The 19,057-nt window shown below is 38.2% G+C and overlaps 1 protein-coding gene across 3 annotated transcripts in view; it reads right to left on the reverse strand.

Moving 5' to 3' along the window:
• The window catches only part of PTP4A3 (protein tyrosine phosphatase 4A3), a 232,061-nt gene that overhangs the window by 101,795 nt on the left and 111,209 nt on the right, over positions 1-19,057 (reverse strand). For all 3 annotated transcript variants that reach the window (XM_053715401.1, XM_053715399.1, XM_053715400.1), the window contains one exon: positions 14,433-15,083. In XM_053715401.1, coding sequence (XP_053571376.1) covers positions 14,433-14,537 — 105 coding nt within the window. In that variant the 5' untranslated portion in view covers positions 14,538-15,083. The remainder of the gene's footprint in view (positions 1-14,432; positions 15,084-19,057) is intronic.

A 19,057-nucleotide genomic window follows, 5' to 3' on the forward strand; every position in this document is an offset into this window, starting at 1 on the left:
TCCCAGCTACAGCATGCTGTAGCTTTTTACCTTCCTTAGGGGTCAACCATCCACAGAAATAAGCCTTCTGGAGTCACTTTCTGAGCCACAGGACCCTCTCACATAAGACTGCATGCACTGCCTTAAAATCTACTGCGTAGCTGAAGTGCTAAAATGAGGCCTCCTCCCTCAGTACACTAGAGTGAAGGGGCCTTCCTGACTAGATTTAGGTGTCTAAAGCAAGCCAGATCAATAAAAAATGTCCCCCAGTGTAAATGAACTTATAAAACATTTCAATTGCCATCATATTGTAATAAAAACCAATCGATTTGGCCCCTAACAGTGTCTACCAGCATAAAAATCAAAAAGGGGAAGCCTGTTATCTTTTTTACTGAGGTGAAAGAAAAATGGCTTACCGTTTTCCCTGAGGGGAAAAATGACTGTCATCTAGCATTAGCCTGTGTTGTTAGAAGGAGACTAGTCATACCTGAAGCAGATGAGTCTGCAAACTGTTACCCCCAACTGAAGTTCTCTGGTTTCAACAGTCCTGCGAGGTAACAGTAATGGATTTTAGTTACTTGTGCTAAAATCATAGCCCTCTTAAACAGAAATCTTCATCACTTTTCTGTTGTAGAGTAAATAGTACAAGCCAGCACTATTTTAAAATAAACTCTTGATAGAAGAATAAAAAACTACAACTAACACCACAAACTCCTCACCATCCCCGTGGAGATGCTACTTGTTCAGAGCGGCAAGGAGAATGACTGGGGGGCGGAGCCAGAGGGGGAGCTATATGGACAGCTCTTGCTGTGTGCTCTCCTTGCCTTTCCCTGTGGGGGAGAACATTTCCCACAAGTAATGGATGACGCCGTGGACCGGACACACCAATGTTGGAGAAACATATCTAGGCAAGCTATCCATAAAGTATTAAATCTAAGCCTCATATCCATAACCCTATTTAACCTAGGCCTTATAAATCGTAACCATATTAACCCCTTAATGACCACAGCACTTTTCCATTTTCTGTCCGTTTGGGACCAAGGCTATTTTTACATTTTTGCGGTGTTTGTGTTTAGCTGTAATTTTCCTGTTACTCATTTACTGTACCCACACATATTATATACCTTTTTTCTCGCCATTAAATGGACTTTCTAAAGATACCATTATTTTCATCATATCTTATAATTTACTATAAAAAATATATAAAATATGAGAAAAAAAATGGAAAAAAAAAACACACTTTTTCTAACTTTGACCCCCATAATCTACAACCACCAAAAAACACCCATGCTAAATAGTTTCTAAATTTTGTCCTGAGTTTAGAAATACTCAATGTTTACATGTTCTTTGCTTTTTTTGCAAGTTATAGGGCCATAAATACAAGTAGCACTTTGCTATTTCCAAACCATTTTTTTTTTTAAAAAAAAATAAGCGCTAGTTACATTAGAACACTAATATCTTTCAGGAATCCCTCAATATCCATTGACATGTATATATTTTTTTTCAGTAGACATTTCAAAGTATTGATCTAGGCCAATTTTGGTATATTTCATGCCACCATTTCACCGTCAAATGCCATCAAATACAAAAAATTAACGAAGAAAAAAAGAGAGGCGCACAAATGTGTGTATCGATAGAGATAAGGGAAGCACACACTTCAGAGGATTTGTACACAGGGTACTCACACTTTAACACAGCACACCAGTGTGCTTGTGGAAACGTGCTGGCAATCAGAGCTGGCCAGCTTGCTCTCTCCGGCTAATCTTCAGTAGCTGCGGCTCTCCGATAAATGAACTGTCTGGTAGTGGTATGCTCACAATCAATCTCCAGGCTCAAGTTGGTTAAAATAAACTTAAAACTTTTATTGCACAGAGTTGACAGGCATATATAAACAAGTTTTGTTATATTTCATGCCACCATTTCACCGCCAAATGCGATCAAATTAAAAAAAAAAAACTTTAAAATTTTTCACAATTTTAGGATTCTCACTGAAATCATTTACAAACAGCTTGTGCAATTATGGCACAAATGGTTGTAAATGCTTCTCTGGGATCCCCTTTGTTCAGAAATAGCAGACATATATGGCTTTGGCGTTGCTTTTTGGTAATTAGAAGGCCGCTAAATGCCGCTGCGCATCACACGTGTATTATGGCTAGCAGCGAAGGGGTTAATTAGGTAGCTTGCAGGGTTAATTTTAGCTTTAGTGTAGAGCTCAGCCTCCCACCTGAAACATCAGACCCCTGATCCCTCCCAAACAGCTCTCTTCCATCCCCCACCCCACAATTGTCCCCGCCATCTTAAGTACTAGCAGCAACTCTGCCAGTACTAAAATAAAAAAGGTATATCTAGGATTTTTTTTAAAAGCATATTTACATATGCTGCTGTGTAGGACACCCCCCCCTTACTGATCCCCCACCAAACAGCTCTCTAACCCTCCCCCTCTGCCCTAATGGGCGCCATATTGGGTACTGGCAGCTGTCTGCCAGTACCCAGTTTAGAATAAAATAGTAGCTTTTTTCCCCTTTTCTGTAGTGTAGCTCCCCCCCCCCACCAAAGACCAACCCCCCACCCCCTCCTAGATAGCTTGGATTTATTTATTTTTTAAACTTACAACTATTTCCCCACTTTTATAACAATAGATTTTCTGTAGTGTAGCGGTTCCCACCCGCTCCCACCCCGCGCACGCCCGCCACCTCCCGTGCGCATCCCCATCAGCCCCGCCCCCCACTACATTACCCGGCCCATTGATGGCCGCCCACCCGCCTCCCAAGTCGGCTCCCACCCACCAACGATACCGGCCATCAATGTCCGGTGCAGAGGGCCACAGAGTGGATCTCTCTGCATTGGATGGCCAAGGGGTGTTATTGCAGGATGCCTCGATATCAAGGCATCACTGCAATAACCGGAAAGCAGCTGGAAGCGAGCATGATCGCTTCCAGCCTCTTTAAACTCCTAATGTCGTATAGGGTACGTTGCTGGTCTTCTAAGACCAGGTTGTGTGCGACGTACCCTGTACGACTTGCGTCGTTAAGGGGATAAACAGGCATCAGATACATAACCCTATTAAACAGGCATATCAGTAATAGGGATGGGCGACTGTGCTGAAAGTGTCATTCGTTTGGTAGAATGAAGAGTTCTGTAAACATTTGTTTTAGACAATATAATGTTGACAAGAATAAAAAAAAATCATTAAAATTCGGTAATCAATGTTACTTTTGTTTTCGAATGTTCATAATGAAATCGAATATCCACATTAGAAATTTTGAATGCAACATTCGATTTAACAAATACTATTCAGAAATTCAATAGTTAATTTGGTAGGGAATTTAGTACATTTATACAGAATAGATACAAATATATCAATTTGAATGTTTCTGTTTTGAATATTGCATAATTTGATTTACATTTAAAGAGAGCATTAGAAATAATTACATAAAACCAATGTTGTGCAAACATTCATAAAGAAAAAAAAAAAAGTGTTAAAATTCTTTAAAATTTTCTACTGTTGCAAAACATTCCCCCATCCCTAATCAGTAACCGCATTAAACACAGGCATCGTATCCGTAACCGTATTGAACACAGGCATTGTGTCAGTAACTGCATTTAACATAGGTATCTTTTCAGTAACCGTATTAAAAACATAGGCAACAGATCAGTAACAGGATTAAAACATATGTTTCATATCAGCAACTCGCTTGAAACAATTTTGCAATTAGAACTTTGAGAATGCTCAATCAAGTCTGACGACTGACAGAAATTAAAAAAAAGATACTCTGTTTTAGTAGACAATTACACTAAGCTCCCAAGTACTGTTGTGAACGTCAATTATTCCATGTTTTAATATTTAACCCCCTAGGCTGACAAAGGGTTGCAACGTACACACAGAGCAATGAATGAGCACAAGCACGGCTAATTTTAAACTATAGAATTAATGTTCCCATTTCTTCTGGTAAAGTTTAAAGGGACAGTCTACATGAAAATTTGAATTGTTTAAAAAATAAGATAAAAAAAACATTATATATATTTTGCATAAAACGCTATTTTATTTATATACTTTTTACCTCTGTGATTAACTTCTAAGCAAGCCTCTGTAGACTGCCCCCTTATCACAGTGCTTTTTACAAACATGCATTTCAGCCAGTGTTGGTACATGCATAACTCCACGGGAGTGAGAACAATGTTTGTTTAAAAAAATAATCCCTTTATTACCCATTCCAGTTTTGCATAACCAACAGTTATATGAAAAGGTGTGTATACTGTCCCTTTAATATAACTGCATGCAATACAATACTAAAAAGAAGAATAGGCACAGTACCGATTTGAAAATCCAGTATAAAACCTTTTAAAAATCTACTAGGAAGCTCCCAATTTAGCACTGTTGATAAGGTTAGCTGGAACACCCACTGAAATGAGCTGATAAATCAGACACCCCCCTGCATATGAAGACCCTTTACACAAACAGGAGAAAGCTGGAGTCTGAAAATCCGCAAAATAACATAATTTATGTAAAAACTTACCTGATAAATTAATTTCTTTCATATTAGCAAGAGTCCATGAGCAAGTGACGTATGGGATATACATTCCTACCAGGAGGGGCAAAGTTTCCCAAACCTCAAAATGCCTATAAATACACCCCTCACCACACCCACAAATCAGTTTAACGCATAGCCAAGAAGTGGGGTGATAAGAAAAAAGTGCGAAAGCATAAAAAATAAGGAATTGGAATAATTGTGCTTTATACAAAAAAAATCAAAAACCACCACAAAAAGGGTGGGCCTCATGGACTCTTGCTAATATGAAAGAAATGAATTTATCAGGTAAGTTCTTACATAAATTATGTTTTCTTTCATGTAATTAGCAAGAGTCCATGAGCTAGTGACGTATGGGATAATGACTACCCAAGATGTGGATCTTCCACGCAAGAGTCACTAGAGAGGGAGGGATAAAATAAAGACAGCCAATTCCGCTGAAAATAATCCACACCCAAAATAAAGTTTAAATCTTATAATGAAAAAAACTGAAATTATAAGCAGAAGAATCAAACTGAAACAGCTGCCTGAAGTACTTTTCTACCAAAAACTGCTTCAGAAGAAGAAAACACATCAAAATGGTAGAATTTAGTAAAAGTATGCAAAGAAGACCAAGTTGCTGCTTTGCAAATCTGATCAACCGAAGCTTCATTCCTAAACGCCCAGGAAGTAGAAACTGACCTAGTAGAATGAGCTGTAATCCTTTGAGGCGGAGTTTTACCCGACTCGACATAAGCATGATGAATTAAAGATTTTAACCAAGATGCCAAAGAAATGGCAGAAGCCTTCTGACCTTTCCTAGAACCGGAAAAGATAACAAATAGACTAGAAGTCTTTCGGAATTCTTAGTAGCTTCAACATAATATTTCAAAGCTCTAACTACATCCAAAGAATGCAATGATCTCTCCTTAGAATTCTTAGGATTAGGACACAATGAAGGAACCACAATTTCTCTACTAATGTTGTTAGAATTCACAACCTTAGGTAAAAATTTAAAAGAAGTTCGCAACACCGCCTTATCCTGATGAAAAATCAGAAAAGGAGACTCACAGGAAAGAGCAGATAATTCAGAAACTCTTCTAGCAGAAGAGATGGCCAAAAGAAACAAAACTTTCCAAGAAAGTAATTTAATGTCCAAAGAATGCATAGGTTCAAACGGAGGAGCTTGAAGAGCCCCCAGAACCAAATTCAAACTCCAAGGAGGAGAAATTGACTTAATGACAGGTTTTATACGAACCAAAGCTTGTACAAAACAATGAATATCAGGAAGATTAGCAATCCTTCTGTGAAAAAGAACAGAAAGAGCAGAGATTTGTCCTTTCAAGGAACTTGCAGACAAACCTTTATCCAAACCATCCTGAAGAAACTGTAAAATTCTCGGAATTCTAAAAGAATGCCAGGAAAAATGATGAGAAAGACACCAAGAAATGTAAGTCTTCCAGACTCTATAATATATCTTTCTAGATACAAATTTACGAGCCTGTAACATAGTATTAATCACAGAGTCAGAGAAACCTCTTTGACTAAGAATCAAGCGTTCAACCTCCATACCTTTAAATTTAAGGATTTGAGATCCTAATGGAAAAAAGGACATTGCGACAGAAGGTATGGTCTTAACGGAAGAGTCCACGGTTGGCAAGAGGCCATCCGGACAAGATCCGCATACCAAAACCTGTGAGGCCATGCTGGAGCCACCAGCAGAACAAACGAGCACTCCTTTAGAATCTTGGAAATTACTCTTGGAAGAAGAACTAGAGGCGGAAAGAGATAGGCAGGATGATACTTCCAAGGAAGTGACAATGCATCCAATGATTCCGCCTGAGGATCCCTGGATCTGGACAGATACCTGGGAAGTTTCTTGTTTAGATGAGAAGCCATCAGATCTATTTCTGGAAGTCCCCACATTTGAACAATCTGAAGAAATACCTCTGGGTGAAGAGACCATTCGCCCAGATGTAACGTTTGGCGACTGAGATAATCCGCTTCCCAATTGTCTATACCTGGGATATGAACCGCAGAAACTAGACAGGAGCTGGATTCCTCCCATACCAGTATTCGAGATACTTCTTTCATAGCTAGAGGACTGTGAGTCCCTCCTTGATGATTGATGTATGCCACAGTTGTGACATTGTCTGTCTGAAAACAAATGAAAGATTCTCTCTTTAGAAGAGGCCATGACTGAAGAGCTCTGAAAATTGCACGGAGTTCCAAAATATTGATTGGTAATCTCACCTCCTGAGATTCCCAAACCCCTTGTGCTGTCAGAGACCCCCAAACAGCTCCCCAACCTGTCAGACTTGCATCTGTTGAAATTACAGTCCAGGTCGGAAGAACAAAAGAAGCCCCCTGAACTAAACAATGGTGATCTGTCCACCACGTCAGAGAGTGTCGTACAATCGGTTTTAAAGATATTAATTGAGATATCTTTGTGTAATCCCTGCACCACTGGTTCAGCATACAGAGCTGAAGAGGTCGCATGTGAAAACGAGCAAAGGGGATCGCGTCCGATGCATAAGACCTAGAATTTCCATGCATAAGGCTACCGAAGGGAATGATTGTGATGGTCTCCGACAGACAAGAGACATCTAAAATTGATCTCAGCTTGTCGAAACCTTCAGAGTCATGGACACAATCTATCTGGAAACCTAAAAAGGTTACCCTTGTCTGAGGAATCAATGAACTTTTCGGTAAATTGATCCTCCAACCATGATTTTGAAGAAACAACACAAGTCGATTCGTATGAGATTCTGCTAAATGTGAAGACTGAGCAAGTACCAAGATATCGTCCAAATAAGGAAATACAATACCCTGTTCTCTGATTACAGACAGAAGGGCACCGAGAACCTTTGTAAAAATTCTTGGAGCTGTTGCTAGGCCAAACGGCAGAGCCACAAACTGGTAATGCTTGTCTAGGAAAGAGAATCTCAGAAACAGATAGTGATCTGGATGAATCGGAATATGCAGATATGCATCCTGTAAATCTATTGTGGACATATAATGCCCTTGCTGAACAAAAGGCAGGATAGTCCTTATAGTTACCATTTTGAATGTTGGTATCCTTACATAACGATTCAATATTTTTAGATCCAGAACTGGTCTGAAGGAATTCTCCTTCTTTGGTACAATGAAGAGATTTGAATAAAACCCCAGCCCCTGTTCCAGAACTGGAACAGGCATAATTACTCCAGCCAACTCTAGATCTGAAACACATTTCAGAAATGCTTGAGCTTTCACTGGATTTACTGGGACACGGGAAAGAAAAAAATCTCTTTGCAGGAGGCCTTATCTTGAAGCCAATTCTGTACCCTTCTGAAACAATGTTCTGAATCCAAAGATTGTGAATTGAATTGATCCAAATTTCTTTGAAAAAACGTAATCTGCCCCCTACCAGCTGGGCTGGAATGAGGGCCGCACCTTCATGTGGACTTTGGAGCTGGCTTTGGTTTTCTAAAAGGCTTGGATTTATTCCAGAATGGAGATGGTTTCCAAACTGATACCGCTCCTGTGGGCGAAGGATCAGGCTTTTGTTCCTTTTTGTGACGAAAGGAACGAAAACGATTATTAGACCTAAATTTACCTTTAGATTTTTTATCCTGTGGTAAAAAAGTTCCTTTCCCTCCAGTAACAGTTGAGATAATAGAATCCAACTGAGAACCAAATAATTTATTACCCTGGAAAGAAAGGGAAAGCAAAGTTGACTTAGAAGACATATCAGCATTCCAAGTTTTAAGCCATAAAGCTCTTCTAGCTAAAATAGCTAGAGACATATACCTGACATCAACTCTAATGATATCAAAGATGGCATCACAAATAAAGTTATTAGCATGTTGAAGATTAACAATGCTATGAGAATTATGATCTGTTACTTGTTGCGCTAAAGCTTCTAACCAAAAAATTGAAGCTGTGGCAACATCCGCTAAAGATATAGCAGGTCTAAGAAGATTACCTGAACATAAGTAAGCTTTTCTTAGAAAGGATTCAATCTTCCTATCTAAAGGATCCTTAAAGGAAGTACTATCTGCCGTAGGAATAGTAGTACGTTTAGCAAGAGTAGAGATAGCCCCATCAACCTTAGGGATTTTGTCCCAAAACTCTAATCTGTCAGATGGCACAGGATATAATTGCTTAAAACGTTTAGAAGGAGTAAATGAATTACCCAAATTATTCCATTCCCTGGAGATTACTTCAGAAATAGCATCAGGGACAGGAAAAACTTCTGGAATAACTACAGGAGATTTAAAAACCTTATTTAAACGTTTAGATTTAGTATCAAGAGGACCAGAATCCTCTATTTCTAATGCAATTAAGACTTCTTTAAGTAAAGAACGAATAAATATGAAGATTTATCAGCATCAACCTCTGAGACAGAATCCTCTGAACCAGAGGAACCATTATCAGAATCAGAATGATGATGTTCATTTAAAAATTCATCTGAAAAATTAGAAGTTTTAAAAGACCTTTTACGTTTACTAGAAGGAGGAATAACAGACATAGCCTTCTTAATGGATTTAGAAACAAAATCTCTTATGTTAACAGGAACACCCCGAGTATTAGATGTTGACGGAACAGCAACAGGTAATGTAACATTACTAAAGGAAATATTATCTGCATTAACAAGTTTGTCATGACATTCATTACAAACAACAGCTGGAGGAACAGATACCATAAGCTTACAGCAGATACACTTAACTTTGGTAGGTTCAGCATCAGGCAGCGATTTTCCATAAGTATCTTCTGACTCAGTGTCAATCTGGGACATCTTGCAATATGTAATAGAAAAAACAACATATAAAGCAAAATTGATCAAATTCCTTAAATGACAGTTTCAGGAATGGGAAAAAATGCCAGTGAACAAGCTTCTAGCAACCAGAAGCAATAAATAATGAGACTTAAATAATGTGGAGACAATAGTGACGCCCATATTTTTTAGCGCCAAAAAAGATGCCCACATCCGGAACGCCGACACTTTTGGCGCAAAAAACGTAAAAAATGACGCAACTTCCGGCGACACGTATGACGCCGGAAACAGAAAACATTTTTGCGCCAAAAAAGTCCGCGCCAAGAATGACGCAATAAAATGAAGCATTTTCAGCCCCCGCGAGCCTAACAGCCCACAGGGAAAAAAGTCAAATTTTAAGGTAAGAAAAAAATTGATTTATTCATATGCATTATCCCAAATATGAAACTGACTGTCTGAAATAAGGAATGTTTGAACATCCTGAGTCAAGGCAAATAAATGTTTGAATACATATATTTAGAACTTTTATATAAAAGTGCCCAACCATAGCTTAGAGTGTCACAGAAAATAAGACTTACTTACCCCAGGACACTCATCTACATGTAGTAGAAAGCCAAACCAGTACTGAAACGAGAATCAGTAGAGGTAATGGTATATATAAGAGTATATCGTCGATCTGAAAAGGGAGGTAAGAGATGAATCTCTACGACCGATAACAGAGAAGCTATGAAATAGACCCCGTAGAAGGAGATCATTGAATTCAAATAGGCAATACTCTCCTCACATCCCTCTGACATTCACTGCACGCTGAGAGGAAAACCGGGCTCCAACCTGCTGCGGAGCGCATAACGTAGAATCTAGCACAAACTTACTTCACCACCTCCATAGGAGGCAAAGTTTGTAAAACTGATTTGTGGGTGTGGTGAGGGGTGTATTTATAGGCATTTTGAGGTTTGGGAAACTTTGCCCCTCCTGGTAGGAATGTATATCCCATACGTCACTAGCTCATGGACTCTTGCTAATTACATGAAAGAAATATAGTTTTGCTCACTTTTAAAATAACATTTTTACAAAAACACCCCCAGATGGGCTAAATAAATTGATCATCTACAAAACATTTATGCAGTCTGCCCCCTTATTTCAGTTCTTTTCACACACTTGCAGTTTAGCCAATCAGTGCTGACACAAATAGGAGTGAGCAGAATGTTATCTACATGGTACATATGAAATAGCACTGTCAAGCTATGAAAAGCAAATACAATGCACTGAGATAAGAGGCATCCTACAAGGGCCTAGAAATCAGCCTATAAGATACCTAGGTTTAGCTTTCAACAAAGAATACCAAGAGAACAAAGCAAATTTAATTGGAAAATTAAATTAGAACGTTGTTTAAAATTGCATGCCCCATCTAAATCATCAAGTTTAATTTTGACTTTAATATCCTGTTAATGTTAAAAGGGACAGCAAATTAAATATATGCTTGACATAATGATGTATTCAAAGCAAATATCAGCCTAAGAATAAAATGTAGCAGTAACAAAAAAAAATGTATGCTTACCTGATAAATTTATTTCTGGAGGATATGGAGAGTCCACAACGTCACCAATTACTAGTGGAAACCAATACCCAAGCTAGAAGACACATGACTAGGGGGAGAGAACAAGATAGGCAGACCTAAACGGAAGGCACCACCGCTTGAAGAACCTTTCTCCCAAAAGAGGCCTCACCCGAGGCAAAAGTATCAAATTTGGAAAATGTATGCAGAGAGGACCAAGTTGCAGCCTTGCAAATCTGTTCCACAAAAGCTTGGTTTTTGAAAGCCCAAGAAGAGGAGACAGCCCTAGTGGAATGAGCTGTAATTCTCTCAAGAGGCTGCTGTCCAGCAATTTCATAAGCAAAAAGAATCATACTTCTCAACCAGAGGGAAAGAGAAGTAGAAGTAGCCTTTTGACCCTTACGCTTTACTGAGAACAAATCAACAGGGCAAAAATCCTTAGTCGTCTGTAGGTAGAATTTTAGAGCACACATCGCCCATCAAGTTGTGCAACAGACGTTCTTTATGAGAAGGATTGGGACAGAGAGAACAAAACAATTTCCCGATTAATATTTCTATCCGAAAACACTTTTTAAGAATGCCACTCCGTTCAAGAATGCCTTTTTTTACCTGCTCTGCAGATAATCTTGAGTGGCGGAATCTGCCCCTGGGAGGAAAAGTTTTACATTCTTTTCTGTAACCCTGAGATACTATGTCCATGTCCCAGGGATCTGGAACATCTCACATTCATGCTTGATAAAACAGAGAAAGTCTGACCCCCACTTGATCCGATCCCGGATTGGGCGCAAACCCTTTATGCGGATTTCGACTCGGAAGCCCAATCAGTCTTGGAACAAGGGGAAGCAATCCAAGAAACCTGCAGCCAAGACTTGGAATGCTCCTGCTTGGAAGAGGAAGACTTTCCTTTGAATTTACGAAAGGAACGAAAATTAATTTTCACGTTCTTTAGGTCTATTCTTCTTGTCTTGTGGTAGAAAAGACCCTTTTCCACCAGTAATGTCAGAAATTATTTCTGCCAAACCAGGTCCAAACAAGGTCTTACCCTTGTAAGGAAGCGCCAGAAGCTTGGACTTAGAAGTAACATCCGCTAACCAACATTTGAGCCACAGTGCCCTGCGAGCTAGCACCGCAAAGCCAAATAATCCCAGTTTAATCACTTGTATAGTAGCATCAGAAATAGAGTTGGCTAACTTGAGAGCCTTAATCCTGTCTTGGATCTACTCCAAAGGAGCCTCTACCTGAAGAGAATCAGACAAGGCGTTGTACCAATAAGATGTCGCACTTGATACAGTGGCAATACAAACTGCAGGTTGCCATTGAAGACCTTGATGAACATACATCTTCAACTAAGCCTTAAGCTTTTTGTCCATTGGATCCTTAAAAGAGCAGCTATCCTCTATAGGAATAGTAGCCCTCTTAGCCAAAGTAGAAATGGCCCCTTCTACTCTAGGCACCATGCGCCATTAATCCTTAATGGAGTCAGCGACAGGAAACATTTTTAAAAGACAAGAGAGACTGGGAAAAAGCCATCCCTGGCTACTCCCATTCCTGTGAAATAATCTCTGAAACACGGTCTGGAACAGGAAACATCATAGTAATAATTAAGTTTACTAGATTTCTTAGGGTTGACCACGACAGGAGTATTGGAGTCGTCCAAGATAGCTAAAACCTTCAACAATACTGAAGGTGTTCAAGCTTAAATCTGAAAGGATACTACTTCAGCATCAGATAAAGGAATTATACTGTCTGAATCTGAGATTTCACCCTAAGAAGCTACCAACGTATCCTCATCAGACTTATGAGGGAGGGCAACCAGGGTAGGAGTGGGAAGAACAGAAACCTTGTTATCTGAATCTCTCATTTTCCTCTTGCGTTTTCCCTTAAGCATAGGAAAGGCAGATAATGCAGCAGAAGATACCTGGGCAGCAAAATCTGAGGGCAAATAAACTCCTCCAGGAGGTTGAGAGGACCTGCAGGGCACTGTGACACCAAAGAGGCTGGGGACGTCTGAGGAGAAAGCTGTGGCATTGCCTGAACAGCATCATCCTGAGAGACATTAGGCCCAATGGGCAAAATTTTATTTTTATACTCAATAGACAAACAAGAAACATTTCATGGGTAGAACAATTGGTGCCTCTAAGCATAACAAACAAGTATCACAAGGAAAAGAGGCTTGATCCCTCTCCATAGTATGGAAAACAGAAACAAGATATTTGAAAAAAATTACTGTCACTTTAATTTTTTTCTAGCTTAGTGCGGTAACGTCTTCCATTAGAAATGACCGATTTTACACTCAGTTAAAATTCACAGACACCCTATACACCTCAAAAGAACTGAGGTGCCTACCTGCCCCCTCCAGAGGACACATACTCCTTACACCTGTGGAAAAAAGAAAGAATAAACAATAAACCTACTCTGGCTTTCTATACCATGGGCAGCAAATATGTTAGGAAAACGCAGCAAGGCCCACCTTACAAGTTCCTAACTGGATTAAAGGGACAGTCAACACCAGAAATGTTGTTTAAAAAGAAAGATAATCCCTTTATTACCCATATCCATAACCAACACTGTTCTAGAAATACACGTTTTACCTCTGATTTCCATTTATCTATGACTCTGCAAACTGCCCCCTTATTACAGTTCTTTTGACAGACCTGCATTTTAGCCAATCAGTGCTCACTCCAGGGTAACTTTACGTGCATGAGCTTAATGTTATCTATATGAAACATGAACTAATGCCCTCTAGTGGTCAAAATGCATGCAGATCAGAGGCAGTCTTCAAGGTCTAAGAAATTAGCATATGAACCTCCTAGGTTTAGCTTCCAACTAAGAATATATACCCAAAAAAGCTGCAAAAAATAAAGTTAATTTCTGCTCTTAAATGGGGAAACTGAATATCAATGAACACATTTTTGTAGTAGTTTGCTTAGTTAATGAACAAATTCCTGATACACAAAAAAAAAAGTTAAGATTAAAAAGGGACATGAAACCCATTTTCTTTCGTGATTTAGATAGAGCAAGAAATGTTTAGCAACTTTCTAATTTACCCATCAATTTTTCTTTGTTCTCTTGGTATTTTTATTTGAAAAAGCAGAAAGCTTATTTTTTGGTTCAGTACTCTGGTTAGTGCTTGCTGATTAGTGGTTACATTTAGCCAATCAGCAAGCACAACCCAGAGTACTGAACCAAAAATGGGCTGGCTTCTAAGCTTACATTTCTGCTTTTTCAAATAAAGATACCAAGAGAACGAAGAAAACTTAATAGTAATAAATTAGAGCATGCAATTTTAAGCAACTTTAATTCTGGAAAAAAATAAATAAAAATGGGTTTCATGTCCCTTTAAGTAATTTGCTTTGCAAAGGAATAATAAGATAATTTTGCACATGTCTATTACATAGCTTATTCATAGTTAATACTGCAACATTGCTATTTTCAGTTTAGGTGGTGGATTTAACAGGCAAAAACTGCTCAAATGACGAAAAAAAATTATAGGAGCAATATGTAAAAATATACAGTACACTCACTTTAAGCAAAAGAACAATTGCAAAAAAAAATAAAAAAAATAAGTAGGATTCGTATGGTGTGAAAAACAAAAATGTGTATAAATTAGTGACATTCATGTGGTACTTACCTCAATAAAGGTATTCAAGGTAGCATTAGTAGGATTGTGGGTAATCAGAAACCGCATGTTTTTGTAGCAAACTTCAACTGGAGCGGGTCGATTAATACGAGCCATGATCACACGTTATAGGGAAAACAATCAAAATCTTACAAAAAAAAAAAAAGTCACACACACAAATATTGTGCAAAAAAAGGCCAAGGGGTTATACAATATCCACAAAAAACCCCAACAAATAAAGAAGAGGAAAAAAAAAGTCACCGTGTGTTGGAAGCCGTTTTTTCAATAGTGTTCAGTTTCCAAGTCTTTGTGATAAACTGTCTTTTCAGATTTTTACTTCAATAACAAGTTTTTGTTTAATAGTTTTTTTTAAAAATCCTGTTCAATACAAATAGAATTTTGCTTGCACAATCACGTTACCCCATCTGGATATACTGTGTATTTTACAGCAGGACTTGAGTGTGAAGGGCAACCAGTGGCGTTCAGGCAGAAACGTTTCTGACTAAATATCCGCGCACAATGAGTTTGAATGGTTGTCTCCCCTTGCAGGCACCCGGATCCTGCGCAGTCTACCAGGGATGGTGCACGTACGAGGATTCAGTGCTGAGCGTGGCAGTACTCAAAGGTGCTCTTCAGCAGCTCCATAGATCTCAGAATTAAATGCTGAAATTAAAAATACACATATTAAATATGGTTACATTGCCCACACACACAAACACACACTGTAATACCGCTCTGTTTAAAGAAAAAAATCTATGCAGTTCAACCACAACTATTTGTTTAAAGGGCCACTGTAAGTAAATTTTGTCTATGCCTGTTACTAACTAATTACCCCAAATACGATTTTTATCAATAGCATTTAATTAACATATCTCTACCGTATATCAGAAATCTTGTCTGCAAATGTAATTGTTTTCCAAACCCACTCCGTGGGTATCCTTTGCTCTGTACCAATCCGTTTACAATACCTAGGTTTCAAAATGGCGCTTTAAACACAGAGTTATTGGTTTAAGTATTTTGAACATGCAGTGCTGAAAATAGTGGGCAGGATAACGTGACATCATCTGCGAATAAAAGATATAACTTTTAGAACGTTATGAAACTTCGTTTTGGAGAAAATATAGGTCAGTAGGTTTTAATTAATGTTTATTAACTTTAATATGTTAGTTGTTTAGCTAAAAAATTATAACAGAAAGTAATCCTTTAACATAACTTCTCACATGCAATTGAACGTTACTATTTACAATTGTTAGCTGCAGATTTACGAAAGTTACCTTTATAGGACCCCATAATTACAAATCCTGATAAATTTGCAAAAATGCTTCTGAAAAATAAACATACCTGCTAAATTTAAAAGACATCACTGCTTTTGACACAGCAGCTAATGAACTACACTTTTTTTTGTAGACATATTGAAAATGTTATATATACACACATACGGATTTTTTTTTGTGGGGGGTACTGACCGGTACCGAGTACCCCCACCTCTGCCAATTCAAGAGGTAATATTTGTAATCGTCACGTAAATACTCTAGTTTTCACAAGAGGGAGCTGCAAAATACATCAAAATTGTAAATAATCTTGTCCCTTTGCTTTTCTGTTACTTTTAACAAATTGAAGGTTTGTGACAACCCTTTTTCGAGCAAGTCTCTCGGAACCATTTTTCAAAAAAATAGTATGACTCACTTTATTGCTGTATTCACTTTGTTGCGGTGGTCTGGAACCAAACACGCAATATCTGCAAGGTACGCCTCTACACATACCAGTTATAGTTTAAAGTGAAGGTCAATTTTGATGAATTAGTGCCCGGTTTTTATTAAACCTATTAAAAACAAGGGCACTTTAAAATCATCAAAATTTACATTTCACTCCTTTTCTTCAAAAACTTACCTTATAATCCTAAAAGCCGCTCCAGTAATTCCCCTGGCCGTCGGAAGCCTCTTACATCAGAAATCACGAAACCAGCTTCTTCCAAGCACGGCTTCCCCCGGGGGGGGGGGGGGGGGTTTCATGGCCTGATGCAACACTGATTGGAGGAAGCCGGATTTGTCATTTTGGACCCGCGAAGAGGGTTTGCAATGGGCGGAGAAAGTGCTGCAGCGGCTGTCAGGATTAAAAGGTAAACTTTTGAAGAAAATTAGTGAAATGTCAATTTTGATGAATTAAAGTGCCCTTGTTTTAATAAGATTATCATCGAAATTGACCTTCACTTTAAGTTTGACCATTTGGTCAAACCATTTTAAAGTTACTAAAATGAAGAAATCCTCTGCACATCACAATTCACCATCCTCCAGCAGAGGCAAAGATAAGACCAACGACCATAGAGGTAGGAGGGGTTATATATAGCTCTTTGGGTTTGGAAGCTTTGTCTACCTCTAGTTTTCAGAAAGAGTTCATTCACTTATTGTGATTAGTTGTTAGTTCTACAGCCAACGAGACTGAATGTATTTTCATGAAACTTGGCATGCTGATGGCTTTTGACTTGATCTAATAAACATTGTTAAAGTTTATACACTATTTTTAGGTTATTGCAAAACAAAAGCCAATTTGTATGTAACAGCCCACAGTCCAGTAGATTTGGTCAGTTATATAACCAGCTCACACACGCTCAGTAGGGTCATTCAGCAAATTGTTAAAGGGACAGTCTAGTCAAAAATTAAAAAAAAAAACTTTCATGATTCAGATAGGGAATGCAATTGTAAACAACTTTGCAATTTAATTTTATCATCAAATTTGCTTTGTTCCCTTGGTGGTATTTTTGAAAAGCTAAACCTATGTAGACTCAAACGGATTTCTAGAACCGCCTCTTAGCACAAAGCATTTTGAAAGTTTTTCATAGTTAGACAGTGCTAGTTTATGTGTTTCATATAGATAAATAACTCCACAGGAGTGAGCACAGTGTTAAGAGTCTGCACTGATTGGCTAAACTGCATGGCTGTCAAAAGCACTGAGATAAAGGGGGTAGTCTGCAGAGGCTTATATACAAGGTAATCACAGAGGCAATATGTGTATTAATATAATTGTTATGCAAAACTGGGGAATGGGTAATAAAAAGGGATTATCTATCTTTTTAAACCATAACAATTCTAGAGTAGACTGTCCCTTTAATCTAGCTGCAGTACAGAAGTCTGTCAGCCTACAATAAACAGTCAGCATCATCATTCTCATGGTATTTCACTGAATCTCCAAGATTCCATAGTAAACTTCCTTAAACTGAGGAGGGAAATAGCATTACCCTGCCTACACACATGTAAGATGTCCACTCCCTTGCAAGTCCTGGGGTATGCCTCCTGATTGGCTGCTTAAATTCCCTTTACAATGGGCTGTGGCTACTTTTTTTTACAGAGATGTTCAGATATTTTCTTGTCAGCTTTTTACAGATATGCCGTATCACTTTAAATGTTTCAAGTGACCCAACATAGAAAGTAAAAAAGCTCTCTGGGCTAGTGATTTGCACAGGATATAAGTTCTGAGTTTGCAGCAAATACAAATTAAACAAATGTTTTCAATGAAATTTAACATCCATTTACTTCTAGTTTAGAAACATTACTTTTCTGTCAGGTAAATAAGTGTATTGTGAACCTAATCTGCATACAGCTGGCAAATTATTATTTATGTTTAATGAAACAACTTTGGAAATATTTTAAAAGGATTTCCTTATTTATCTTGTCATTTAGCTAAATGATCTAGGCTAACCCTGCTACATATGACTCCAAAGGATCTTTATCAGATAAAACTCCTAAACTATTTTATACCATCTTTATGACAGTGGCTAGCCTTATCTGTTGACTAAAGCCCACATTGACTCATCCTAACAAAGCAAATAGTGGGTGGAGTTTGTAAAAACAAAAACATCCTGTAATTAGTTTTCAGTAGCCAAAGTGTTTCAGTGAGAGCTGCAGATGTAAAATGCTTAAAAAATATGAGTTGAGAGCTTCAGATACACCAAGGGAACGCAATTTTGTTTTTAGATAACCGATATAGACACACACACACAAAGATGGAAAACCCTTTATCCAAACTGCTTTGGACCAGAAAAGGTTTGGATTTTTTTTAAAATACGACAGTTTGGAGTGGGGATGGAACAAAGTATATACACAACAATATCTTATGTCATTTAGGCAATATTTGCATTTCATATTACAGCTTATACATGTAAGCTAAAAAGGTAGTTTTATATAATTTCTAATCCTTTTCTATACATAGCACAATCAAAGTATTTTTTTTTTTATCTTTTTTTTTTTTTTAATATTCCTGTATGAAGTTCACGGCTTCATTCCTTACTGTTGGGAAATACTGAACCTGCACACCAGGAGGAGGCAAAGACACCCCAGCCAAAGGCGTAAATACATTTACTTGCCTCAAATCCCAGTCATTCTGCCAAGGGATCAGGGTATAAACGGTGGCGGAAGAGAGAAAAAAAAATTTGGTCCGTCCATCGGAGTATACGGGCGGGAGCCGTGGACTCTCCTCATACAGAAGGAAATTAAAATATCAGGTAAGCAGAATTTATGTTTTCCTTCTTAAAAGGCATCAAGTCCACAGCATCATTCCTTACTGTTGGGAAAACTATACCCAAGCTCTAGAGGACACTGAATGATAAAGGGAGGGGAAAAAAAGAAAGGCAGACCCTAATC

Source organism: Bombina bombina, chromosome 5, assembly GCF_027579735.1.
Source record: "Bombina bombina isolate aBomBom1 chromosome 5, aBomBom1.pri, whole genome shotgun sequence".
Classification (NCBI taxonomy): Eukaryota; Metazoa; Chordata; class Amphibia; order Anura; family Bombinatoridae; genus Bombina; species Bombina bombina.